The sequence below is a fragment of the Pteropus vampyrus genome, unplaced genomic scaffold (genome assembly GCF_000151845.1).
Source record: "Pteropus vampyrus isolate Shadow unplaced genomic scaffold, Pvam_2.0 Scaffold42, whole genome shotgun sequence".
Classification (NCBI taxonomy): Eukaryota; Metazoa; Chordata; class Mammalia; order Chiroptera; family Pteropodidae; genus Pteropus; species Pteropus vampyrus.
The window spans coordinates 9919880-9939336 of NW_011888823.1; the positions used below are offsets into that span (position 1 = coordinate 9919880).

Genomic DNA, 19457 nt, shown 5'->3' on the forward strand with positions numbered 1-19457 from the left:
CACCATGTTTTCTTTTATATCATTTTATTTTCTTGATTTGGTTATAACATATATTACAATTCGGTTATATAAATATGAATGTGTTTTTACATATGTGTATATATTATATACCCACATATATGGCCCCTCCTTTTTAATACTCTTAGAATGCTCGAAAGTGTGGATGCTCATAGAATCAATCCATTAAATGGTCATGTAACAAATGCCTTATGTTAACAGTCAGATAGATGTGGAAACACTAGAGAGGAAACGAAATTGCTACATATATTCCAATCAAGAACTTAGTATCTAGACAACGGTGTTAAAAATTTGACAAAATAACTGAGAACAAGGACAAAATAAAAAAATAAACCAACAACTCACCTCTCCTACACTTTTCATAGAGCTACCGATTCGGCTAGATGTTCCATGAAAACGATCAAGGTCCCAGCGAGGAACCTTAGTAACCATGTAATCCAGGCTAGGTTCAAAGCAGGCTGACGTCTTCCCTGATACGACGTTCTTGATTTCTGGAAGTGGAATTCCTAGGGCGATCTTTGCAGCAATGAATGCCAATGGGTAGCTATAAAGGAAGAGACAAATTTATTTTTTTCTCTCAGCAATAAGTATTAAAAATAGCCCAAAACATAAATTCATCCTTCTTAGAAATTCTAGTATTATTCCACATCAGAGTATAAAGCACATCTGATTTTTTTCTGTATAAATATTTAATAGCCACTTATAAAATAATGTGTCATGATAAAGTATAGAGGCACAGATTCCAGAAGAATTCATTCTCTATGTCTGAGATGCAGTGCTACAATTCCCAACCTTCGCCTCCTCGATCCAAAATCAATAGCTTCCTTGATAAGTGAAGTGCTCACTTGTGTAAAACCTCTACTAAGAAAAGAATCTGCAAAATATTCTTTTGAAAAAAATATATACAGGTCTGCACCTGGGAAGACAGTGGAGTTAGCTGATACTATGGGGTACATAATAATCAGAAAATGTAGGCATCGCAAGTTCAGGTCCTTGCTCTGTCTCCAAATTATCTTTGAACTTCGGGTTCCTTACAAACTTAACACTCTGGGAACTTGACTATCCTCTTGAATGTCAATTTTGGTAATTGTATTTGAGAAAGTAATTCATGGAATGATAGAATTACGTATGAGTCCTTAAGTACAACTCCCCCACCTAATAGGTGAAGAAACTGATAGAGACAATAAGTGATGTGTCCAAAGTCACAGTCAGTAGAAGAAACAGAAGAACTCAGGTCCCTTGACTCTTGCCTCAGGCAACATGCCCTCTGCCAGTCCATGCAACATTGAGTAACTACATAAAAAAATCTTTAGAGGTAAATATTTTGTTCATTTAAATGCCATATAATTTAAATGCCACGTGTGAAATTTATTAATAGAAACAAAAGGTATTAATTAATTTCCCCTCCAGGTATGCTTCCTAGCAGATGTTAAATGGATAGCAAAATTATTTATTTGATTGCAACATTTACCAATAGAAAAACCGTACATTGTTCGTTTGGTCTTGTCGAGTTTTGCTAAAATAATGTGTATTGAACGCTTGAGTCAAGTAAACTATATTATTTGTCTATCATTTGCTACACCTGAAGAAGCCAGTTGAGGATTAAAATTAAGGACTAATCTGCACTTTTAAAGAACATCTGCAAAGTATAATTAAGAAGCAGATTTTTCTCAGCCTCTTTTGACCACCCAGATCTTCATTAGTTTCCGATTAGCCAGCAAACAAAGCCAGCTAGCAATACTATTTGCCTCAATCTGGCATCAAGCTCATTAATAACCAAATTCTTAGGGTCCTAAAAGATCTGAAGCCAGCATACAGAAACGGGGGTGATAGTTTGTAAGTGTAGCAGTCTTCACTCTCAATTTTCCAACTCTCTCTGTGAAGAATGTGCAAACTGACAGTCTTACCCAGTAGCCTTTGAGGCCAGGGCAGAGCTTCGAGACAGTCTGGCATTCACTTCAATGATGCAGTATTCCAACGAGGTAGGATGAAGGGCAAATTGAATGTTGCATTCACCCACAATGCCCAAGTGGCGAACGACATTGATTGAAGTACGTCTCAACATCTGAAACTCCGTATTGGAGAGCGTCTGGGCAGGGGCCACAACAACTGAATCACCTGTACATCCAAGCAGCTCTTGTTATTTGATAGCATACCTAAATAACCAACTTTAGTGACTTAACCTAGTTGTGGGATCCAAGACAGAACAGTCTAAGGGTTTGTTGAGAAAAGAATTACCTTAAGGTAATACATAAAAGGAATATCAGGTATTATTTCATCTGATTCTTCTTTACCTGTATTATCCTATCACATCATTTACAGAAATTCCTCTAACGATTTCCAAGTTCATCTAGCTGTGAAGGCTTAAGTCATTTACTTACTGAAGTGACATTAACTTCTTTAATTGTCCTTCTCTTCATCTCGAATTATCTCTTTCTCTCAAGTTCTTCCTTCTAGAAAATATCATCTCCTCTTTACCCAAACTTACCCAAACTTTCCCTAACATTTCCAGAAAACCATAAGAACCATCTTGCATTCTTAACATGACAAATTCTTCCTATCATTCATTGCCATATAATTCTTTTCAATATGGCTGACATCAACTTCGTATTGAAACTGTCCTCTTGAACATCCAAAAGCCATATTAAAACCTCATTCTTGACCTTTCAAAGCATTTAATACATCCACAACTAAAGCTCTTTTATGAAATATTTTCTTGCATGGGCTTACTTAGTACTCTACTCCCTTGGTTTTCTTCCTATCACTCCCTTCTTTTTCTTCAACACCAAATCTTCCTTTTTCCTGCCCTGTAAATCTAAATGTTTCCCAAAGTTCAGCCCTTAACTCTACTCTCTTTCTTTCCAAGTCTATGTCCTTAAATACTTAACTATATGCTTCCAGCTTCAATTATTTCTTTTATACCAATGACTTAAAATGACTTTGTATCCACTTCTTTATTTCTATCCCCTTATCTTGAATTCCGGTTCCACGTTCTTTACCCTCTTTTGGACAGTTCCACCTATACCTCAAATTTAGCATTTCTAAGTCCTAAGTCACCATCTTTGCACTGTAGTCTAACTAGTTTCCTTTCCTAAGAAATCTATTTCTATAACTCGTGGCTATTTTCCCATTCGCTTGGTGATTAACACCCCAGTCTACTTTAAGCCTTCTTAACCTCACTCCTTACTTCTCAACACCAAGTCCTATAGATTTTACCTTCACTATATTGCTTATATTTCTCAAATGAAATCAGGATAATAACATCTGCCTTGCTTCATAAGGTTTTTATGAAGATCAAATTACATGGGAGAGTATATTCAATACTATAAAAGACTACATGTATGTAAAAGTTTATCACTGACAGCTAAGAATGGTAATTTAAAGAAAAGAATTTAATAAAGGCTGCTATGGGCCATCAGAGACATGAGCCAATGGCATTACTATAATTCTTGAAAATTCTTTGCCTACCTGTATGAACACCCATGGCATCAACATTTTCCATGTTACAGACAGTGACACAATTGTCATCAGCATCTCGGACCACTTCATATTCTATTTCTTTCCAACCCGTTACTGACCTTTCCACCAGAATCTGGTTGGTCATAGCAAAGGCCTGAAAATCAGTGACAAAAGATATCAAAGAGTAAGAAAAGGCACTGGTTTAAACGTGGATGTTTGGCAGAATGCCCTGACCTAACTCCTGGTCAGCACCAAAGCCTCAAGTCTAGTCCCCATCCTCCTCTACTCTCCAGAAGGCACAATGTGTCAGAAAATCAGTGAGGCACTAGGAATAGCATCCTGCAGTGAATATGCTTGATTTACATTATTGAGGCTTGCCATTCAAAGTGCTGATATGACATTAAATCAAACTAATTTAGGAAAAAGAGAAAATAATTGAGCAATCAGGCAGAGGGAAATGAAATTATTTCAGCAGCTAGGCTTCTGTGAAACCAGAAAATGTGATAAGTGAATAAATATAGAAAAATAAGTCTAAAGACTCTGGCTTTCTCTAAAATAGCTGAGGGTGCTTCGTACAGTGACATTCACAGTAAAAGTCAGTTGATGTTGATGAGGAGAAGAAAGGAGATGATGATGGTTGTAAACAGTTAGCCAAGATAGCATACGAAACTTGGGAATTAGAAGAATCATATGAGACTATTATTATGGTCAATCACTGCCTAAGTGCTTAAGTACTCTGAGTCATATATCATGTGTGCCTGATTAAACAGATATGAATTAGTATAATTATCATTTCATATTTACTGAGTACTCACCAGTAGGTAGAACTGAACTCAAAATATGAAAGAGGCAGTCTCTGACCTTAGGACATCTGGTGGCTGAAAACCCAATACAGAAATGTCCCTTGTCTCTTAATGTAGTTGATTTGTGATGGCAGTAAAAAGAAGAGAAAGCAACTGGGGAAAGTAATTTAATTTTTTTCAAATTATTGCAAGCAGTAAAATGAAATAACTCAATGTAAGTTTTTGTGTCTCAACACTATTTTTTTTAACCTCAGTCAATACCACAGGCTGCAACATGTACAATTGAAATGTCGCCTATTAGTCCCCACAGCTGCCCATGATGAAGTTTTTAAAGTGGTTAGGAACTCTGTTAACAACTTAATAATGACTAATTTGTCATTGGAATTGCCTGCTAAAAGAAGAAATCCGGGAAACAAAGGTTACGAATTTGGGAAAGCTTTTGGCATTCTAATGGAGTAGACTGTATATTTGGGCATAGGAACAATTGAGATGAGCCTTGCCTGTTGCCTCAGCTTCTTTTACCTCTTTCAAATCTCAGATTTTGTATAAAAGATTAATTTAGGGATGCAGATGAGTTAACGCAGTTTTAAATGGTGCTCAATATATCTCAAGAGAATATGGGTCATTTAGGATATAATCATATGGGTAATTATTCTCAAGGAAAGGTAGGTTTTTCAACAACAAAGAATTTCAGTGATCTATTGATTATTTTAGAGGAATATAAATAATTAAAAACTATTTCATTCCAAATTGTCTTCACTGTAAATTTTTTAGACAATCCAGTATTCAGATGGGTTTTTATATTATAAATATATATAAATTTTAATAGAGAATAAGTACACATTGTCACTATTGAAAGCAATAATAATATTAATGTTAATATTCAAAACATTGGAACATCTAATATGCTAGAGTGAAAAAATTTTTTATACTGCTATAAACATGTTTTTTCTTTAAATACACGATTCAAAAGTCCATAATGGAAACAAGAAACATCTATATTAGATACGTTTCACTTTTTTTGGTTTGTTTTAGCGACTTTAAAAAAATTAAATCCAAGTTGTTTACATGTAAGTTTGTCATTGCAGTTATTTAAATATACTTAATTTTATTTATTTGTTTTCAACATCCTCCATCAATTGAAGGCCCCTCCGCCAAAAAAAAGGTCCTTTTTGTTTTACTCCAAAAAGTAAGTAATGATAAAGCTACATGCTGTACTCGGGCTATTTACTCAGCACTCCCCAAAATAACCCTCACAATATTCTGTCAGATTCACTTCCCTGACTGCCATGTAACCTACATGGGCCTCTTGCCTGTACATACCGTCATTCATTCAACAAGCACTTACAGATTCCCCAGGACTGATTGCCAGGATCTGTTCTAGTCTGTGGAAATAAAGTATAGGCAAAGCCCTCTGCTTTCATGAAGCACGTTTTCTGAGTTAATCTCTAATTTATTTTTTGGATCATACTATAACTTTCTCCTTTTAATTTTTTCCTTTAATACTTAAGAAAAGAAGTATTCATTAATATGATAAAGTTGTTCTGATAGGAAATAAATTATAAACACTCGAATCTCATTTTTGCCTATATGTGTATGACAAGTGGCAAAGAGCTTACCCATTTATGTTACTAAGAGGTTTATACATTTTAAATACCTGAATTTGAGGTAAAGTTAAAATACTCAATGTGTTTTGTTTCACTTACTGGATGTCATTTTATATCATATTATTTCAAAAAAAAATAAAGAAAAAATGGGACATTATATTCGTTTTTTTTTTTAACCACTAAAATGTATTTTAGCATTATGGGTGCTTTAGAGCAGATTTTGAAGCACGGGAAGATGGAATTGGATTGACTTCATAGCATTGAAATCAGTAGACAGTACAACAAAGATGGACCTTTAGGTAGAATCACCATCAGTTTACCTAGGACTATCTGCATTAATGCTGTATTCCAGTATAGATAATTGCACTATATTTCCCTTTCAAAGGTGTCATCTTTTGGACAATACTTTTAAAGAACACGACAATGATTTAATAAGTAGAGAAAAGGTTGTTTCTTGTCTATATCACTTTTTCTAGTTGAAAGGGTATGTCAAGTCAGTTGTCTTAGTTGGTAAGAATTTGGTCTATGAACATACATACCTTTGTGCTGAGGTCCATTAAGGTCTCCTTATTAGGACAGATGCCTGAGCCTAACCCACCCAAGGCATAGGCAGAACGGATCATCACTGGGTAGCCAATGGTGTCTGCTGCCTTCAGTGCATCCTCAATCTGTCAAAAAGAACAAGGATTCAAAATTTAAAAGCCAACCACACTAGCTGTAAAGATCATACCAAGAGAATCTGGTAATTCAGATAAATCAGTTTGAGGAGAATGACTATGGAAATGTTCTATTATTGTCCCATCTCCTTCTTAAAAACAAGTGGTGTTTTACAAATTTTTAGTAAAATTCTAGGACTTTTTAAAATATTTAATGAAGGCTCTTTTTTATCCCTTTGTGGTAAGTTTTGTTTTAGCATTAAAAAAAAAAAACAATAGCCAAAGCTGAAATAATCATCATTAATTTGAGAATGGGTGCCATACTGAATTTTCTAATTCATTTTAAAAGTCTTCATGCATCTCGTAAGGAAACAAGATTTTCTACTGCTGAAACTAAGTATTATTGCAACAAGCCACTAGGAATATTACATAAAGAGATTATTCATTTTTCAAGTTCGGTCAAAAAATAGTCCCAGAAGCTTGGATTTTTTTTTTTTTTTTTAACTTGCAGAATACAACATATGGTGGTTATATTTTTCTGTCATGGAATAATATTACACTACCAATGGGAATGTAATTACACCTTTCCCATATGCCTGTTTCTCATCCGGAAGAAGCAAGGACATAATTAAATCTGGCAATGAAAGAATAAATAAATGGCAGGAGCTTTCCAATGTTCAGCAGCACTATCCTGGGATTTTTCCTGATTGACAGCTTTGTAACATGGTATGTTCTTGACAGCATTCTTTTCTGAAACATACATAGTTCATTTTCAGTAGCCCCAGCAATACTTGCCTTATTCCTAAGGATTTGCCTATTCTTCAAAGGGGAAGTTCCATCAAAAACTGCCTCCAGAACCCCCAACTCTACTGACTATATGCCTGAAATTGAGAATAAAGTCGGGAGCAAAAACAGATGTACAGAAAGCTGACTTCTTCCTGGTGCCTATAAAGAGGCACAGGATATGATGGAAAATGACTAATGGAAATGCAAAATAATCTATCTTCTTCCAACAACTAAGCCACAGGTTTCTCAGTTACAAATCTTACTTATTAGATCCAATGGCTTTTTTCTAGAAAATTTCATTTAGAAATGTTTATTCCATTCTAATAAGAAAATTTAAATCCAGTCATTTCCCATTTGCAGGTCATTCACACATACAAGATGTGTGACTGATCATGGGAAGAAGGTAAAAATTACTTCGACATTTCAAGTTGATATGGTTCTTAGTTTTAACTCAGGAGATTTGAAATTCAGTGGCATTGATAAACCCCTTCTCTGGGTTTATGCTTATTTCTTTTATAAATATTAATACCTACCTCTAACATTTCAGCATTGATTGTTGCAATTAATACATAACATCTGAGATACTAACACATTTCTGGAAGAACATACATATATACAAGTATATGTATAATTTTAAATATCATTTTAGGCATTACAAACCACTCTCCCTATAATGCAAGACAAATGATGGCCTTCTTTCTCCAAAACAAAAGTTTCTTACCGATTCCACTGCAAAACTCGGAGCAATCTTTTCATTAATCTCATTTAGTTTGTCCGAGAAGAGCTGCCTGTCTTCTGTTGCCATGATAGATTCAACTGAGGTCCCCAGGACTTTTACGCCATACTCCTTGAGTACACCTCTCTTGAATAGTTCCACTCCTATAAAAGAACCAAATATAATCAGTTTTTAAAATCTCAAACTCTTATGTCTTCTTTAATAAGAATTTTTAAAATTTTCAAATTAACTCTGAGAAGCCACCACAGTGCACAACAGAACTGCACTTAGGACAAAAAAAAAAAAATTGAAATAAAATTTCTGAAGATATTCTAATTAAATATTTTGCCAAACTTACTGTTATTATATCACCACTTTTTCCAAGTGATTTTCATTATCTTCATTAATAAAAGTCATAAGATTAGAGTGAGCCTTAAGATTTGAGTTTATTTCCTTACCTTCTAATGTCCATTCCTATAATGAGATTCTTTTATTTAAGTAATCCCAGTGATATGGGTATCTATCTGGGTTAAAAATCATCAAAATTATTTGTATTTTTACTAACTTGCCATCTAACTTTAGCTAAATCTTATATTTGTCATGCAAATTACATCACCAACTCCTTACCCCAACTAGCTAATAATATTCTCATTCACGATTTAGTTCCAAAAGTTTGAAGCATTTTAAAGAGGATGGAGAATTAGACTCAGCAGATGCATGAAGGATGTCAGAGACTGATCTATGTTATCATGAAAATAATCGTGAAAGTCAAATGCTACAGGGCTGAGAAATAAGAGCACAGAACACTTAATCAATATTAATTCTCATTTTTCATGCATAATAGTTCTCAGGGCTTCACCGCTAACAGAGAAAAGCGATATCCTGGGATGGAGGAGGGAGATCCAAGAAACCTACTTGGCCACCCCAGTGCATTAAAGCAAAAGGTTTCTTTATGTCCCTCAGCTGTTCTGTGAAATAAACCAGTAATATTCATCATATGACATTTTCAGGAGGCTGTTTGCTAAATGCTTCCTCACATATTAGAGAAAAACTTTTAAAAATATACATGGCACAATTGTTAAGTGGATTTGAACAAAAAATATACATAAGTGCATGGGCCAAAATTCTGCAATTAAACTTAAAAGAACTCACCACAGTTCAGAGCTGTCTGGCCACCCATGCCTAGAATTAATCCATCTGGCCGTTCCGCCTTGATGACCTCTGTGACAAACTGAGGGGTGATGGGCAGAAAGTAAACAGTATCTGCTTGCTTTAAGCCCACTTCATTGGTCTGTACTGATGCAATGTTTGGGTTCATCAGGATCGTTTTGACATTTTCTTCCTGAAAGAAACAAAAGAATCCAGAATTTGAATATATGGTCTAAAGAAGATAGTTACCATATTCCAATGAAGAGCATTTTTGGGTAACAAATCTTTTAGGTTATTCCGTGGGCTGCAGAGATTAGTAATAGGACTAGTGAATGGAAGTTAAAAGGAAACCAAACATTTGGTGAAAGGAAGGAAGAAACTGCTTGAAAATAAAATTATCCAAAAAGACCTGCCTGTCTCATGAGGATCATCCTGAATTCCTTGCCACAGGAGGTATCAAGCAAACCTGGAGATGATTTTTATAGAATTTGACTAGATATCCACAAATATAGCAGGTCCTCAAATAACAGCATTTTGTTTCAAGTCATATTGTTATAACATTAAAGGGAAAAAGAAGTTGATTCCTGGCTGGGACCACCAACTGTGTGGAGTTTTCACGTTCTTCCCATGTCTGCATGAGTTTTCTCTGGGCACTCCATATTCCTCCTACAATTCTAAGATGTGCACGTGATACGAACTGGCGTGTCTAAATTGGACTAGTGTGAGTGACAGTGGGTTTGGGGGAGAGAGGCCCTCTAAAGCAACGGCATCCTGTCCAGGATTGAGTCCTGACTTGTGACCTGAGCTGCTGGGAGAAGCCCTGGCCACCCATGACCCTGGGTAGAATAAGAGGATGGGAAAATAACTATAATTATCTTAATTGTTTTTATTAATCTTTCTTAAATGTTGGTATAGCTCACATTAATGTTTAATATTAAAAGTGTTCAGGGTCTTTATTTATAAATTTGGTGATGTTTTTGTGACCAGAAAAATGCCGTAGTAACTTAACTCTTGTTTATGTCAATTAGCCTACGGTAAAATTGGTTTCATTATACATTGTTTTGCTTACAGCTGCATTTCCAAGAACTTAGTAACTACGTTAAGTGAGGACTTACTGTACTACTGAACTTTACAGCTCAATCAACCTTAAAAGAACACAATATTCCAAAAAAATTTTTAATGAGTAAAATAGAAAATGGAACTAGAGGTAACATTAAAATTGCTAATGTTTGTCGGAAAACAAATTCAATACACATTTAAAATGCAGGATAATGTGTTCTCTTCTTGCTGGAAGCACTGAGGCCTTCTGTTGGTTTGCATTTTTTTTTTCTTTTTAAGATTTTCATGACTGCAATAGTGCTTTAACAAAGAGCATTATACAACTGTTTATACATATCGTATAAAAAGAAAATGACCATATGGCAAAATAAAATAAAAATTTATGTGTGTATATGTGTGTATGAAGGTACTCATAGCCCTATCTCATTCCTGACATCTGGAGAGACCACCAAAATAATTCTTCAAGTAGGCTACTTAGGATAATAGCTTTATAAACCAGGATGGGGGTAACACTCAGCAAAATAACAATTATAAAATATGGCCAGATGGTTCTAATTATTTTACCTATTAGCATGTAAATTTTAAACCCTTCTAAAAAAATCAAAAAAATATTCAGATGAAAGTATAAAAATCATCCTTGAAAGCCCTACATATCCTGGGGAGAAGATCTAAATAAAAAATTAAATGATCTCATACTACTTTACATTCAAATAGAGCCTTAAAACTTGTAATGTACTCTTTTTATTAATTTATTTTATTTTTATACCATGACTACAAGAGAAATTTCTATCTTACAGATAAAAAAATTGAGATTCAATAGTTAAATGACTTATCAAAGATCATATAACTGACAAGAGCAAAAATTAAGATTCTAATTCATGTCTTATGATTCAAATCCTATTCCCTTTTCTCAATATGAGTCATCTCTCAAGACTTTAAGGAATTGTTTTTAAAAGAGTGTTACATGTATTAGCAAAATATTTAATAGGTACATACAGATAAGCAAATGCATTTAAAATATAAGTTGGAATTTAAAGAATTGAGTGCAAACTAAGAATATATCACAAACAGAAGTTACAGGTCTTTCTACTATAGAAATCATCCCTATAACCCTCCTCATTTATTACAATATTATATCTAATAATTCCTTTTCTTTGTTTAAAACATATAACTTCACCTAATAAATGTTTAAGTACATAAAAAAACAAGCTACAAAAATATTAATTCTTTATAAAACTACCAAATAGGATGAAAAAAATTGTATGCTAATGAAATGTGTTCTAAACTCACAGCACGCTTAGATTATATCCTAACCAATCTAAACCATTGGACATCAACTAACTATCTATCTAAAGATAAATTAAATCAAAATACAATAAAGTGTTATTTGAAAAAATACAGAAAATACATGCGTGCATGTGTGTGAACACCCATGTGAATATGGAGCAGAGTATTAAAAAATAAAAACAAATGGGAAGAAGAGTAAGGTCATTGGGAGCTGTGTTCTACATCTTTTCAGTGGGTATCTGTCAGATGAGCATCTTTGTACATAGAATACTGAATAAAACAAAAGGTTTAAAAAAAATGGCCAACTGTGTCCCGTGTTTCTTGTTCTAGTCTCCTGCAGCCTTCCCTATGTTTCTCTCTCCTAGCCAGGCCTCAGGCGAATGGCTTTCCACTGCAAAGCCTGAGGCAAGGTCACAGAGAGTTCATATTGCCTCTGGATCACCTGATTAAGACCAAAATGGGGACTATCCAGGGACATCAGGATACCAAAGAGAAGCCAAGCTAGCTTTTTTTTTTTTTAATAGAAATACCTTGCATATACAATGGAATTTTTTCTAAAGATTTATTTTACTATGATAAGTGTTGAGCTCTAAAGAGAATTTGAAGAATAGGGAGAAATAAGGAGAATGTTCTTCCCAATTTAGGTATAAAATCTTTTCCACTTCAAAATCCACCCTAGTAGTTCATCCAATCCAAGTCACAGTTGGGTCCCCTAGTGACAGTATCTAATAAAGCTTGAATAGAAGGCATTGTTGCCTTTGCTTCACCAACTAGGTCTTCCCATTTCAACCACAAAGATGCCTGAAGCATCCTGTAGAAGATTTGAAGTACTTTAGAGCACCAAGGACACCCAAATTCCCTCTTTCACTCAAAAGACAATTATATTTTAAAAGCTCACTACCTCGAAAGGGATGAGCAACATCTATAATTGTGTCTTTATATGTTTTCAATATAAATAGGTGATAATGTAGATAATTTTGAAGACTAATCTAACCTTAATTTCCAGGTATGCACATTTGAGAAAGTTAAAAATCTCGTCTGTAATCAAACTCCCTTTAATATAAGATGTGTAAGAAATAGTTAAGGAAATTAATTATAATGACTTTGAAAAGAAGTAGTATCATAAATCTAAATTATACAATACTAATTAGACTCATTAAAGGGAGTATATTAATTCTAGCAAAGATCATATTCTCTCACCTTCATGGCTTTTACAGCTTGAGATCCCGAGTAATCAAATTCACCTGCTTGACCAATGGACAGACCTCCTGATCCTAGGATAAGGACTTTGGAAACCTGTAAGCAAATGGCACAGCTGTTATCATTAAGATGGGAAAATAAGGCATATTCAAGAGTAGAAAAGACAAACTATATTATCTAGGTTATGTGGTCATTTAAAGTACTTTTTGAAAATATATAATGTATGAGTAAAAAGACTCACAATTTAAACATTTCTAATCTCAAAGCAATTTCCAAAGATCAAGAAATTTTTTTCATGGAAGTAAAAAAGTTTCAGAAGAGGTTTACATTTTATTTAAATACATACAAATATCTAAAAATAACTACATAAATGTATGTGTGTAAATACATATATCTATATGTGTATATACAATTTTTAGACAGAAATTTCCAAAAATTAATTTACTAAGTGTATTACATTCAATATTCTATGTGTTTTTTTTCTGGACAAAGGATGGGCATAAAAAACAAACAAGCCTCTGGGCCTTCTTTAACTGATCAAAAGAAAAGAAACATAGGCAAAGGGACATGGGTACACCTTCAGGTTTACATTTTGCCTTTCCTTTACTTAGCTCAGTGCCAGAAATATTTACAGATAATATAATTTTAAAAAATGATCATACTCATGGCAATAAACTGTATGTGGCAACATACTCATACAAACTGTATATATGATTTCAAGCAAATAATAATAATTTTTATTTTTGAGCCATAACTGCCAATTCATTCAGAGGAGAAAGATATTCTTGGTGCAGGATACAAGGACTTGGAAAACTTGGTTTGCTTCAATAAATATGTATTGGGTGCCTACTATATGAGAATCACTGTAGAATCCCAAATTATGCCTTTTCCTTCACCATAAAAAATAAAAAACATCTGAAGACCGTAAGTTGATATTCTGAAAAAACCCCTATTCAGTACACAGCTTCTTTCATTACCAAGAACCCACAGTTAGAATCCACATTGATCATCTGGATTATCTCCAATCTCTTCATCTCAGGAGAAGAGGCTGTCATGGAAATTCTCAAACCATCTAATTCAACTTATTGCATGTAAACATATAAATCAATTCTTTTTGTTCGTAAAATATATACATATGGTTAAAAATACACATACATCCTTCCAAATTTTATATAATAGTGGTATAGGTATGTGTGTGGTTTAGCTATAAAATAAGTGGGTAGAAACCTATATTAAAACACACATTCATTCAAACATAGAAGAATTCAAGTTATATTAATCATTATCCATTTGCTCTTTAGAGGCAAATAGTATTCCATTCATGGTGTTTAATAATAATCCTAGTTGAAACAAAAAATTCTATCATCTATAATGATTCTATATCTCAAACATACAGGACCACAGCTTATTCAGTAATAAACTAAAATATCAAATTCTAAAAATTAAACCATTTTTATTACATTATTTTATTACAAATATTCTAGAAGTAAACTTTAAAAGATAAGATCTTAAGTCAAAACATAAAAATTCCAATGAACATCAAGAACAAACCAAATAATTAGATGCCAAAATGAGAGAGATAACAATATTACTAATCATCTTTCAGAGGCATTAAAAAGGTTTACATATTCACTTAAAAATATCATCACATGATAGAGAAAATCCAAAATACATTAAGTCAAAAAGAAGCCCACTTATACGGACCTCAACTCGAGATGCAACTAGGGCTGGCTTTGGTAGAACCGATGTAATGGTGGCACCTTTCCCCTTCTTTATCAGTGAGAAAAAGGAATCGAACAGGTACTAGAAAAAATAGAACCAACTAGTTAGAAGCTTCAAAACTCATAAGGCTGCCAAATACAATACACAGTGTGCCTAGTTAAATTTCAACTTTAGATAAACAATTTTTTAGGATAAGTATTTCTAGGCATTATTCGTTTTGGAGTTGTTTTTTGTTTGGTTGGTTTTTTGGCTAAGTTTGGCAAAACTAAATATTTACTACTAAATAGATCAAAGAAATACTTTTAACTGCTTATATCAAATCCCATAAAAGAAAATTTTCAGCAGACAATGAACATTTCAGATAATGCCTTCTGAGAATGTCAAGTTTTCAGCCTCTTAATTATGAATCACTTTCTTCCTCTAAAAAAAATTCTGGTTATAAAAAAAAAAAAAAAAAAGGAGAAGAAGAAGAAAGAAAAAAGAAGAAGGAAGAAGGAAGGAAGGAAGGAGGGAGGGAGGGAGGGAGGCAGGAAGAAGGAAGTGTTTTCTCTGAGAGTATGTGCTAACCAGGTAGAATTGTCAACATTACTATCAGAGGCCCTAGGGTGTGAGAGATGGAGTCATACCAGACTACCAGACTTTTCAGAGAGTCACTGCAAGCTCTTATTTTGCAAAAATGTCCTTGAACATTGAACAAAAAGCTCACACACCAAAAAAATTAAAATATTAAATTGTAAACAAAACTCTAAGAATTTCTTATGGTTCTTCTCTTAAGCCATCTGACTCATGGGTATGTGCATGTATGCCCTCTCTCCTCCCCCAGGCTCCTGCCCATCTTCTTTTCTGCTGCTGTTTATTTTCTCTTCATGACTATACAACCAGTTGCCATAGGGATTTTGTGAAGTCACAGATGGAGGATTAAAATTTCATTTCAGTTATGAGAATGAGAGAGCAAGAGGGAATTCATTTGCATAGTACAATTGTAAATTTCAGAACTAAATATATTAGAATGATAATGATTGAAATAAAAATAGCATTGCATTGGGTTTCTTAAGGGCTTTCCCAGCTTTAAATTAAAAAAAAAAAAGAGATAAAAATTTCCTCCATGATATTCATGTGAAAATTTTAACACAATACATGTGTTATCACAGCACCCTTCTTAAGAATGTTCTATACCAAGATCATCTAGGATGATTATTTCGGTTTCTCGAGTTTCCACATAAATACATTTTTTATTTTTTTAAAAATTAAGTATATAATAGGCCCCTTCTTTCTGACATACCTCAGTGTCTGTTGGCCCTGGGCTGACCTCTGGGTGGAACTGCACACCGAAGAAGGGTTTGCTCTCATGCATGATCCCCTAAAGGAATAAGAAACGGGAAGAAATTCCTTCTATAACAATGAATGTCAACCAAGGCTATGTATTATTCAGTGGACAATAAAGCTCAAATTAAAAACCTGAGTTAAATACTTTAGAACATTCAAAGAACTAACAGTACTAATAAAAATAGGCCAAAGAAGACTCAATCAAATGCAATTCCCTTAATAAAAATAACTGGTTTGGTTTATAGCCTTTGGGGCTCTTCTGAACTCTGTTCAGCATAAACCCAAATTCTCTTCTTATCTTCAACTCCTAAATTACTTCTCCAATGGCATTCTCAAAGTCTACCTCAGTGCTTAGTCCCAGAGACCCACAGCCTAGATCTAAACAGATCTCCACCTATCCCCCATTAACAATGAATATGTTAAGACAGTCATTGATTAACCACAAAAAAAGTGGACCTTAATGAGTCAACTGATGAGAGAATAAGACAGAGAGAAATGACTTTTTAAAAAGCAGAGGGCTATGGGACATAACCTATAAAAAAAGTTCTTTCATATACACATACCCCAAATAACCCACATAAACAAAAGAAAGGTGTCTGTATAACAGAATATTAAAAGCTCTCCATCTCTCATCGCCAACTAAACAGGTTTGTTGAGAGCGCTTACCTCATTTGTTTGATCATTAACATTCACAAAAAGTGGCTTCCAGCCAGCAGGAAGGGCGTTTTCCAGGGCATAGCCATGATTCTGAGAAGTAATAAAAGCTTGTCTATTTGTCACATTCAGAACAGGCTGATTCTGCCCTCTGAAAAGAAAAAAAAAAAGAGAGAAAAAAAGAAGAGGGAGGAGGAAAAATGAAGAGAGGACTATAAATGCATTTGTTGTAAAACAGTGAGCAAGAAAAAAAACTATTAAATTTGAAAGTTACCAGTGAAAATTACTCTGTGAGAAAAGACACAGATTGTTAATCCAAATAATTTTAGCAACAAAAATTAATTCAGGAAGGTTTGTTTTGTGTGTGAAATATCAGGTTTATTAAACTTCTATAATCAGTTTTAGAAAAGAAGGAACTGCACTTATAACAAAAAAGTTAAGAGTTGTTCACTAGTTTAACAGAGACAGACAAATATAAGTAACTTGTAATCCTACCATTTGCAACAACATGGATGGACCTAGAAGTTATTATGCTGAGTGAAATAAGTCAGACAGAGAAAGGTAAATACCATATGATTTCACTTATATGCAGAATCTAAGGAACAAAAAGAACAAACTAATCAAAAACAGATTCACAAATATAGTGGACTATCTGGTGACGGCCAGAGGGGAGGGGGTTGGAGGGTTGGGAGAAAGGGGTGAAAGGTTAAAGAAGTACAAATTAGTAGTTGGTAGATGGTCACGGGGGGTGGGGAGCACGGCGTAGGGAATGCAGTTAACATTAATGTAATGACGAAGTGAAGAACCAGAGGAGAAAAAGAACAATTAGGGGGATCGTTTTATAAACTATATAAATGTCTAACCAATGTAATGAATACTTGAAACTAATAAAATAAAATTTAAACATATATATCTTGTTTTAAGGGAGCCACAGTAATTTTAAAGCCAGAGGAGAGTTCATGGAGATGATAAAGAAATGACTACTCAGTCCTCAGTCATTTTGAATTATACTTCACGTGGAAGGTGGGCTGTGGTGGAAAGCTCCATGTTGAATAAATTAACTTCATTTGGGTTAAGAAAGTAAAACTGAGAGGATCTGAAGATCTTTTGGTTCTCAAGTCACACAGTCTTACAACGTTATCAATTCTCTGAAATAAAGCTCAAAAACAGAACTTCCCTTGGAATATTATTTAATTATTATAATCTCAATTTATGTCAAGGGAAGGAAAATAACTTGAAACTACAGCAAAGGCCTTAGAGAAGGCTGCCTTTCAAAAATGCAATAAAAGTGGTATCAAGTAGTCAGACAACTGTGAACCATGTAATTAGTGTGGTGATCTATTTATTCTGAAGAAAATGGCATGAAGTTCTCTAAGTCTTTTGGATTTAGTATTTCAGAGCCAATTCGACCTGTAAACAAAAGCATAACTGCCTTACCTGTTGGCCATGGACATCTTGTAGGTTTTGGCACCAGCAGCTAACCCTGTTATTAAATTTCCTGTACTAATTCCAAACAATGGCTCCTTGCGGTCACTCTCCAAAACCTAAATCAAGGAGAATTTTTATTCATCCAGAAGTACCATTCCAAGAAAATACTGCCTCTGAAGGAATAAAAATGAAGCATCCTTTTTTTCTTAATTAACAAAGTAAAGAGAATACTAATTGAAAAAAAGTTAGATTATAAATAAGAACATGATTGACAAATTTATAGCATTAGAATTCGATGAAGCATACTTAATATTAAGACTAAATTAAGTCTAATTTAATACATCTTTAGAAACTTGAGTTCTTTTAAGTCCCAAGGTCATGGTGAGAAACGTGAGCCGTCATTTCACTATTGTATGGAAAGACACTTTTGGAGATTCGACTCCAGCTCTCTGAACTCGAAGGCACAATCTCAGTTATTTTGCCTAAAGAAAGGCTCTTTTTCTTCAGGTACTCTCTTCTCATTGGTTCCCCCTGATACACATCTATGTTGACATTGCCTCAGAGGTCACAAATGGGAGTCATAAAAAATTCTTAAATAAATAAAATATATGACAGCCTTTCAAGCAGACTCCCTCCACTTCGCACAGAGATACACACTACCCCCGGGTTCACTGCACCTTTTTGACATTCTGAATTAGTGGTTGTGCAAGAGCCGGGTTCCCAGGTCCTCCAGCAATTAAAAGCCCATCATACTCCATCTTGGTGAAATCATGATTCCAGGGAACTAAATGTACTTCAGCTCCTCGCTGGAAAATAAACACAAGAATGATCAGAATTTAATAACATTTTTCTTTTCCAAAGTATAATTTTGCTAGATCTTCTCTTGACTACTCCCTAAAGAGAAGGAAAAGTAGCACGTGCTTTAAATAAATAAAGCTGAGCAAAAAATTCATTGGTGGCTCACTTTATTTTATGTGATGTAAATGTAGTGAATAATAGAGAGTAGTGAAAAAAAAAATTAAAATTTTGATCCTGAAAAAATAGATAATATACTTTCCCACACTTCAGAAAGTTTCAGAGCTTAAAGTAACTGGGCACACAGGAATATGGTTATCTTACCTAGGACTATAGTAGAAAGAGTTGCAAAAAAAACCCTATTTTCTACAAACTTAAGTTGGCTCACCTTTCACATTTTTCAATTTTGCCTTGTTTGCTTGATCAAATTTTAACCTGCCTTCTTTCCTAGGGTTTTCTCATATTATCTATAATATTAATATTCTGATAGAAAAGTTGTAACTTTCTATATTAATGTGGATAGGAAATGTCTTTGTAAACCATTCTAGAAGCATTTCCTGAGACAAGGATTTGAGAGAAATGTTTATTTAGAAGAGTTTCCAAGAAAGACCAATAGAAAATGCCACCACATTATCAGGCAGTTACCACTGTGGATAACCAGAGGTTCAGCCCACTGGGGTGCTCCGAGAGCCAATGTAGAATACCAGTCTTAAAGACAACCCAGTCATGGGGCAAAGGAGCTAGGATATGTACACAATGACCCTCTCTAGTCACTGGTTGGGGATGAAGCAGG

The 19457-nt window shown here is 34.2% G+C and overlaps 1 protein-coding gene across 1 annotated transcript in view; it reads right to left on the reverse strand.

Annotated features, from left to right (window-relative positions):
• CPS1 (carbamoyl-phosphate synthase 1) overlaps window positions 1-19457 on the reverse strand; it is a 117699-nt gene that overhangs the window by 66143 nt on the left and 32099 nt on the right. Inside the window, exons 8-19 of the mRNA XM_011358665.1 lie at window positions 18547-18675; window positions 17879-17985; window positions 16454-16592; window positions 15744-15821; window positions 14444-14542; window positions 12740-12835; window positions 9197-9386; window positions 8051-8208; window positions 6427-6555; window positions 3487-3631; window positions 1926-2136; window positions 364-562 (exon numbers count right to left, since the gene is read on the reverse strand). Coding sequence (XP_011356967.1) covers window positions 364-562; window positions 1926-2136; window positions 3487-3631; window positions 6427-6555; window positions 8051-8208; window positions 9197-9386; window positions 12740-12835; window positions 14444-14542; window positions 15744-15821; window positions 16454-16592; window positions 17879-17985; window positions 18547-18675 — 1680 coding nt within the window. The remainder of the gene's footprint in view (window positions 1-363; window positions 563-1925; window positions 2137-3486; window positions 3632-6426; window positions 6556-8050; window positions 8209-9196; window positions 9387-12739; window positions 12836-14443; window positions 14543-15743; window positions 15822-16453; window positions 16593-17878; window positions 17986-18546; window positions 18676-19457) is intronic.